General features: G+C 40.1%; 1 protein-coding gene across 2 annotated transcripts in view; it reads left to right on the top strand.

Moving 5' to 3' along the window:
* The first annotated feature begins 7,316 nt into the window (after positions 1-7,316).
* dally (division abnormally delayed protein) overlaps positions 7,317-9,502 on the top strand; it is a 67,566-nt gene continuing 65,380 nt past the window's right edge. For both annotated transcript variants that reach the window (XM_020960911.2, XM_020960912.2), the window contains exon 1: positions 7,317-8,357. In XM_020960911.2, coding sequence (XP_020816570.2) covers positions 8,072-8,357 — 286 coding nt within the window. In that variant the 5' untranslated portion in view covers positions 7,317-8,071. The remainder of the gene's footprint in view (positions 8,358-9,502) is intronic.

Genomic DNA, 9,502 nt, shown 5'->3' on the forward strand with positions numbered 1-9,502 from the left:
CCTAGTAAGAGTAAATAAAATAATTAAATAGCTGTCAGAACAATGATTCAGCATCATTAAGCATTTGGCATGCAGAAGCTTAAAAAAATGTAAGTAATGCGCCTCAAAATGAACAAACTTAATTAAAAGTTTTCGGTACAGTTTGTAATAAGCATAAAATACTTGTTAATTTTAATTAAATATTTAATTGATTAAAATTACTATTAAATTATCTGTTTATTTTAAGTATTATATTAATAAAATTACTTTAAATTTAACTTGTATTTATCAGGTTTCAAATTTAAATCTACAATTTTAATGCTCCTTAAAACGTAGTGATCGCACATATGTACATATATTTTAAATGATGTGTGCCTTGACTCGTAATATAAACAATTTCTAAACAAAGTAACACTCAAAATTCATGAAATTTCTCCCAGTGCATCTCCAACTCCAGCTCCAACGCTCGGTCGGGTTCTCCTCGACCAATGTAGTTAGTGGGCTCCGCTTGGCATCGCTTTGATCTTGATGCTGGGCTGCGACGCCTGACAATGATGACGAGGCACAGCCCCCGCCTTCATCTTCATCTTCATCTCCAGCTCAAGCTCAAGCTCCGGCTCCATCTGCCAGGCTCAGTCAATACAAAAGCCAAGACAAAAAAGAAGTCCAGGAAACCAAAGTGGAAAAATGCAGAAAGGGAAACCAACGAGGACTCTAAGAATACAAAAATACACTGCCTGCTTTCGATGTGTGAAAACTATATGTACTAATATGTAAAAATACAATATATTATATAATTTTTTGCTCTGTAGGAAAATTTTAATTTATTTAGTACTTAAACTAAATGCTGGTTTCTTAGTTTTCTACGATTTTCATGATTTTGAAAAATAACCATTAAAAAGAAAATTATGTGATAAAACAAATATATTCCAGGTTTCTAAAAAGTATGGGAAGGAATTGTATTTTTTAAATAACAACGTAATCCTTTTCTTATTTACATTTTCTATAAATTAAGTAATAATCATTGAGAATATTACACAAGTGAAATTTTATATTTTTATTTATTAAAAAAAAAGCATGAAATGTATTCAAAAGAGTACTAAAAGTCGGGGCAGCAAACAATTTGAGGATTCGTGTAGGCAAAAGCTGCTGGCTGCTGGCTGCAGTTGTTGCTGCGGCTGCTGGCTGCACAAATGCAGATGCCACGACATTATTTTTGCCACTTGGCCGATGGGAGCACAGCCGCATCGACATCCACATTCACATCCATATCCACATCCACATCCATATCCACATCCCCGTTCACATTCACGGGAGGCGACCACGACGATGACTTGGTTCGCATCTTTGTCGCTCATGCTTTATTTAAGGTTTCATGTATAAATATTTTTATTTATTGTGCAACACATTCGCACACGTTGCCAGCCTCTCTTCGGGATGCCTTACTGTACGGCACGACTGCAACTGCAGCAGCATCAGCAGCAGCAGCAGCAACAACTGCAACAGCAACAGCAACTCGACCCGGGCTCAAAGGCAATGGCAACAATAATGATGATGATGTGTAAACTCGCGGTGGGACGCTTAATTTCTACCTTGGCCAAGGCCTGGGATCGGGATTGGGAATGGGAATGGGAGTGGGAAATGGGAATGGGAATGGTATTGGACCCGCCATGGGTAGGGCAAATATAAATACAGAGAAACAAAAAATCCGCATTAAAATATACACATCACATAGATATATCTTTATCATGTAGTTTGGAATTTAAGAGTTTCTGAAAGAGACACTTATTAAACTTCAAAATACATTTAAAACTATTAAGTCACAAGAAGGATATAGATATATCTTTATCTTGTAGTTTGGAATTTAAGAGTTTCTGAAAGAGACACTTATTAAACTTCAAAATACATTTAAAACTATTAAGTCACAAGAAGGATATATATTAAGAATTAAATCCTATATATTAAAGCTTCATAAAGAATAGATATAAAGCATAGATATTAGGGTTCTAGAGCTAAGCAAGCTACTCATACCTCTTAGTACTTATACTTATTTATTTTTATAATCTAATTATTGCTTTCTCTGAGTGTGTGTAAAATATAAATACCCCTGTTGCCCGTATTTACACTCGTATGCGGCATCTGTATGTTATATACTTGTATTTATTGGTGGCGGAGTTCGTTCTTGAGGCCCTGGCCTGGCACTGTTGCCAAGTGCAGTCAGGCGTCCGTACGTTCGTCAGAATGTCCGATATCTGCCGAGGGCTAGTTTATGGGCCCGGTCAGGAGTGTGTGGACCTGGGACAGAACCCGATCCCGATCCCGAACCCGTTGAGTGCAGTGGGAACTCCACAGCCACCGCCGCCGGACGAGATGCGAAAGTGATAATACAAATATGATGGAGTCCATAAAAAGTGAGTGGGCCAACGGTGGGAAAGTGTCTGTGCGGCGGCGCTCGGGGAATCCAGTTCGTGACTTTTGGTGGGAGTGTGGGTGGATATAATGGTTATAAATGTTCTATTTATAAAAAATACAAAGAACTCTAAGAGAATGTATTCCAAAAGTAAGTGGGTAATGCGAGATTTTAACGGATGAATAACTTGTATTTTTATAAGACGAAAATTCAGAGATAACTTTTGCTTCATAGAAGATCTTAAAATGTTCTAATTAGTGCGAGATTTAATACCTTACCTTCCTCATTTTCTAGTTTTTATATTAAGAAACTTTCTGAAGAGTTTCGGTGTTGGAAGCGAAACATTCTACCCTTCTGTGTTTATATTCAAAAGGTAACCCTTTACAAATGAATAACCCTTTTATGTTTAAATACCTAACACATTCAACTTATTACCCAACGACAGACATTGGTCTATCAAACCCATTGCCATTGCCACTACTATCATCATGACAATCATCATCATAATCATCATCATAGTCATCGTTGTGGACCGGTGCTATGGAGCAGCCTAGACCCAATCATCAGGAGCAAGAACAAAGGCAAAAAAAATCGATTTCATTCATACGCAATTGCGTTGAAATCTGTCAATGACACGTCCTCGTTGCCCCACCAGCCCTTTGCCACCACCCACCAAAGAGGTGGGTCCACCAACTAACCACCCCGGATCCTCAGATCCACTCTCCTCCCCCTCCTCGTTCAGTTCCTCTAGCAATATCTCTGTCAGTGACAGACATAGTCCCAAATCGCTTGCATTGAAACTGGTAGCACCTGCACGGTGGATTACAGAGAGAGAAAATGTTTAAAATTCAAAATGGATCAAGTTTTCGAGATCCTTTATCCTTTTGGTTTCAATAACCTAATACTTATGTTGGTTATGATTTTTTTTAAATCTGTATTTTAATTGATATATATTTCTCTCTGTGTAGACTTCAGGTTGTGTCTGCTCTGAAATGATAGAGGAAAAGGGCAGGCTGGGCGCACACTCATCACGGCCATTGACAAGTAGCTGTCAGGCAGAAGGGTCAAGGGGGAGAGGCACTGGACCGCTTTTTGACACAAGTAACGTGGCTGGAACCCTTCCTCCTCCTCCCCCCACACCACACCGAAGGGGGTGTGGCTGCTGTATCTGTATCTGTGAGATACCTTGGGCAAGGTGAACACGCATCACAATGTGCCAAATCAAGCACAAAAATCCAATATCCTGCAATGAAATACAATTACACGGTGCACACCAACTCGATTTGGCCCGGCCAAGTCGCTAATAATTCTGGCTTCACCGCCACCGTAATTGGCACGAGCGGAAAAAGGTGATTGCTGTGTGAGTGCGTGATTTTTCTTGCAGTGCAGGGCCTTGCATTGATTGTTACATGATGAAGTGCTATCGATGTCTGTTTCGTTTGACTGATTCCCATTTTCGAGGGAAAAACGAGCGCAGCCCTCGAAGGGACCTCTGTGTGTGTGTGTGGTGTATCTGTGTGCGTGTAGGTAAGCAAGTGTGCGAGTGTATCTATGTGGGCTTGGAATTTAAGGCCGGGTACTGCAAGTGCCGCCCAAGTCTTTTAAAGTGTAAGACGACGGGGCCTGACATTCAAATCTCTGCTGCCCCCCCTGCCCCTCGATGACTTCACACATTCCTGAGGACCCAACAAAGAAAGAGAGGGGACTATTAAGAAAGAGAGGGACAGGTAGAGTCAGAGAGAGCAAGAACTTCCTTGAAAACCCCCTGTCTAAGCCAAGTGAAGAACTTTAAACGTCGAACCAGTTTTTGGTGAATGAAAATCAACAAACCAAAAAGTTGCACAAACTCCAAAAGAAGCTGAAGAAACCCAAAGACTCTGCAGAAGAAGGAGCAAGGATGGAGTGGCGCAGAGGGGGGAGGGGCAGAAAGAGCCTGCCAGGCTAAAATATAATAAAAAGAAATTAAAATAAAATTCAAAAATGTGCAAAACGAGACCGAGACCAAGAACGAGAAATGCTGCATGCCGAGAAAGAGAGAGAGGTAGAAGAATCTCCATGGAACCTGTTGGACCAGTCACAGCTACACACACACACACACACACATGCACTCGAGGGAAAATGCCACCAACGTGTTTGTGCCACAGGATAAAAGGCAAGCCGGGGCTGGCTTGTTCGCTCGCCGTCTCTTTCGGGAGGATTTCAAGTGTAAAACGCTGTCGCTTGTGGAATGCGCACACACATACGAGATGGGATGGTCTTGGCCAGGCCAATGCATAGATAGCCGCTAACAAATCAAGCGTTTAAACGAAACTCGAGCTCTCATATTTGCTTTTTTTGGCCAACCGATCGGAGGTAGCCATAATTTATAGATGCCGTTTGACTAAATGCGTTTAATTTCAGTCCAACATAAACACACACACGCTATGTATATATGTAGGTGTGTGCATATAACCCTACCTTTACCTGTAAAAGGGTTTCGGTTTCGGTTTCGGTTTCTTTGGTACCTCCGCTCTCATCATCATCGATCGCTCCGTAGCTTCGTACATTATAATTTATAACTTTATCTAAACGATGTGGTGGTGTTTAATTTTCGACCTCACCTTTTCCAGCTCCATCTACAGCTCGTTTTTGTTTTTCGATTTTGATTCTGTTTCTTGGGTTTTTTTCGCCATCCCATCATCATCATCATGATCATCATTGAGGGTTCTGATGTGGATTCGTTTCATTGGAGAACTGTTTCCGCTTCGCATGACTCACTTTTCGCTGTTAACCCGCGGTCTTTGGATCTTTTTTCTTCCTTCTTTATTTTACTTTATTTTTTTGAGAGGTCTTTCTTTATCGCACACTAATTTGAATAGGATTCCATTTCGTGATGAACATATCACCGGAGAGGCAGGCAGGCAGGCAGCTTGGTTGGGAGGGCGTTTGCGCCCAGCTGGAGACCCGCAACTGACCACCATGAAGTCCGCCCCGGCATAGTATCTTGTTAATGAAGAAATAGATACCCAGAGTGCTCAGGTATTTAAGATCGAGGTCGGTGCCCGCGGGGGTGACGAGTGAAAGTCTGAAAGAGAGTCGTGCATTGTCTGCCACACCGCTGCAGCCTCAACACCCAACAATTGCCTGGGTCTGCCTGGGTTTGGAATCGCAAATCGCAACGAGAAGAAATCCCATAAAATACAAAAACTCAAACTCAAAAAAATAGAGATACAAACACACGTGCTGAGCGAGGTCATGACACGGCAATCCATTTAAATACACTTGGAGAAGTTGGGTTATGAAGAGATCAAGCCACAATGTGTAGGTCTTAAGTCCCTATTATACTAGTTGTTTAAAATTGGAATGAAACAAGTCTTAGTTTCAATTTCCAAGGTACTTCATTTGGTTAAAAGTTGCCCTTCTATCAAGATAACCAAGCCACCTCTTTGGCTTTGCCAAGTGTACAACTTCTAAGAGCCAGGAAAATCGGTTAACTCCACAAAGCTTCTTCGATAAAAGGTGTGAAATCCGAGCTAGCTCCACGGGTTCATTAAACCGATCGTAAAAGACAGCCAATGAAATAAAATTAGAACTCATTCAGACATCAATTAGAAGCGAGCATGCAAATTTTTCCAGCGGCAACGATGAAAGCCTGGAAACAAGCTCGAAGCTGGACTCGAATCAAAGAACCCGAGAACGCCACTTTGAGATGGATTGATTTACGTTGAATATGCAAATTGCATCGAGCCACCGTTGAAAGCTTTTAGAGGAGCATTTCGGGAATTTGAATAAATATTTAAGGCAACTAGCCAGGGAAAAACAATAATCAAGCCTGCCACTACTAACTGGTGATGATTCACAGGTGGCAGGAAGACTTGAATGTTTGACTGGAAAGAATGTCGGATTTTTTAAATATAACCCATAATTAAAAGTGATAAATGATTTTAGGGCTAAACAGGATATCCGAGCATCTAAGCAGGATGGATTTGCCATATTAACAATCGCTTTGAACTTTCGGAGATAACAAGATTATATTTAATAAATTACATGCAAACTTATAATGAATTATATAAACTAAACTTTTAATCTTTTTGAGATGTTTCTCAAGAAAATTATGCGGAAAATGTCAAGAATATAATTTAAAAAGAAAGATTATGCACTTGTTTAATCCATCAAGAAAATATAAATAAATCTTTTGAGTAGTCAGATTACTTTTAAGCAATATTCTTTTAATTTTATAAAGAAAATTAATATTAAATTTGCAATAATGTAAATGAAAATGAGTTTAAGATATAAAAATAAATAATTATAAGCAGTCTACTTTAAATAATTTTTTATACATTTATTCGCACTTCACATAATAAATATTAACTATTTTTATCATTTCGATTAGTAAATATGAAAAATGTATCTGTAATATCTTGTATTAATTCCTTAAGGTTTGATTTAATTTTACTCTTTTAAGTGATATCAAAGAGTATTTATATAATAGTACTTTTAAATTAGAACGCCAGTCACAAAATTATTAACTTAATAAATTTATAGAAATATCTTAATATTAACATTTCATTTTCTTAATATTTTAATATTATATGATTTAATTCATTGTGTAATATTTTGGTATTTGAAAAATATATGACTCTTGTATGCGTGATAAGATGATAATGAACATAGAAGTTAACTTATTTTTATAGATTTTGCCAGTAAGATTTATTAAGTAGTTCACTCTACACCATTATTTATAACACAATCAATTCGAACACCCCATCAGAGCATGTTGAACCACTGTGCCAACATCTGATTGCACTCTCTCTCTCGCTCTCGGCAAATGCGAGGGCGTTCGGCCGGCTCTCTTAGCGCCGACATGCAGCCGAAGCCAACACGAGGGCTGTCGGCTCTCAAGAGCGGCGCTTCGTGCGCTCACGGGGCGGATGGTTGATGTCGATGGCGACGTTGTGCGATACCCTTGTGCTTCAAACTGTTCGGGTCGCTCGTCGTGGAAGGTTCGTTGCGCGCGCGGAAAATCTTGGGAAATTCGAGGCGAAATTCGCCAAATATTACGAGTGCGAGGTGCGAGTGCATTTCCTCGGAGTGTGAACGCCGCCGGTGGCTAAAGTATCGCGAAATCTAAAAATACAAAAGCAATAGAGAAACGCAATAGAAACAGAGGCCAATCCAATCGCTTGCATATCAATTGTCTAGGGAATTGAGTACTGCTTACTGTGTTACATGGTTATGTCATGGAAATTCACCGTCTGAGTGCTCTCCTCGAATAAATACCCCTTCGAAAGCGGCGAAATATTGTTCGCAGAATAAGAAAAAATAAAAATATTAGCAAAACTGCCTCAAAAGTGCTGCCCACTCTCGCTGCCGGCTGCTTTTTTGGCTCACGTTTACTACCACTTTTATTGCTCACGCGTGTTTTTGGGGCCTTTTGTTTTGGTGCTTGTGTGTGCGCGAGTGTGCTAGCTGTGTGTGTGTGTGTTCGCCGTGTGTGCGTGTCTGTGTTAGCCGGCAAGTGCAGCTGTGAGTGTGTTGGTTGTTGGCCGCGAACAGCTGTTCCGCAGACAACATGCAGAAATAAGTAAAAAATACAAAGAGCAAAAATACAACGTGAAAAAATATACAAGCGAAGTTGGGTGAAAATCACAGCAAATCACGAGAGCCCGTGCCGCAGAATCCATCCATTCTCATCCATCGAAAATGGCGGCCAGGATGCAGATGCTCCTGCTATTGACCCTGCTGTGCGGCCTCGCTGCCGCCAAGCATCTGGGCGACCTGGAGGCTGGCGGCGGAGCAGTAGGTGGCCTCCACCACCACCAGCACCATCAGCACAGCGCCTCCACGCACCACCGGCGACGCCTGCAGCGGGACTCGCGGGCAAAGGATGCCACATCGGCGTCGCTGGGAACGGCGCATCAGTGCGAGGCCGTCAAGAGTTACTTCGAATCGATCGACATCAAGTCGAGTGGATTCCACAACGAGAAAGGTAACGTAAAGTTCACACATTGCCATGATACACCCGGTACTCGACCCTCACACCTGCCTCCCCTTGCGGAAACATGACAAGCTAGAAATTGCCGATGAGAATTACAGCAGAAGATAGTCTTAGTTCTTCGTGTGAGATAAGTTCCCATAATCCAAGTCTTGCAAATGAAATTCTCAGAGGTTTACTTGGTATTTTAATAGGTAACAGTTTTCCAATACATCCTCAATTCTTTCACTTTTCAAATACTTCCTCAATTCTTGTAGTTATTAAATATAAATCAAAAATAATTGATTAGAAATTCAGGGATAATGCGGTAACTTAAGTCAGAGCAAGGAACTGTCTTAATAACTCTAAGTTTAAATTCAAAAGTTTTAAAACGATAGATTACCTACAAAATAATTAGCTTCGTTTGTAATTCTTATTCGTTTTTTATTGGTTTCTTTAAACTAATAATTTTAAACAATTTTTAAATGTAATACTTGCTACAACATAATTAAAAGTCATGTTACAATAAGAATTTCCCAACCATGTAAGAACATGGTACAATGTACTCTGCTCTCTATGATCTTATTCTTAAGCGGAAAATTCTCACAATTAAGGTCTAACAATGGAAAATTCTCACAAGTTAACTGTATATTATACTAATATTAATACTAATACAGATTATAACTACTTTTTATAAAACTCATAAACTTCAGGTTTAAAATATGATAATGTATTTGTTAGTTCAACTGGTTCTGATACGCCTTTTCATACATTTTTATTTATTGTAAATCAAAATATTTGTGATTTGTAATCTGAAATATGTATTTATTTAATAAAATCTTAGTTTTAACGGGATTTAAAAAATCTAAAGAGCTTTGTCAAGAAAATTCAGTACAAAACTCGAGTCCTCGTAAATACTTCAATCAAGTAAATTGCGCGGCGGCCAAAGTTTTGGGCATCCCGCAGATGCAATAGCTCTTCATTCCCATTCCCAATCCCCGCCAGAAACTAGAGGCATATGCAAATCCATTGAACTGACTGAGACCCGGAATGGCATCCACTTGAGGAGAGGAGACCCAGGCGAGGCGAGGCCATGAGAACTATGACCACTCGAAGGCGAACCGAAAGGCCGGGCGCCGTTTGCAATTAGAAGAGCTGGG

This window comes from Drosophila serrata, unplaced genomic scaffold, assembly GCF_035046125.1.
Source record: "Drosophila serrata isolate PLE 108 unplaced genomic scaffold, ASM3504612v1 contig_272, whole genome shotgun sequence".
In the NCBI taxonomy this organism is placed as follows: Eukaryota; Metazoa; Arthropoda; class Insecta; order Diptera; family Drosophilidae; genus Drosophila; species Drosophila serrata.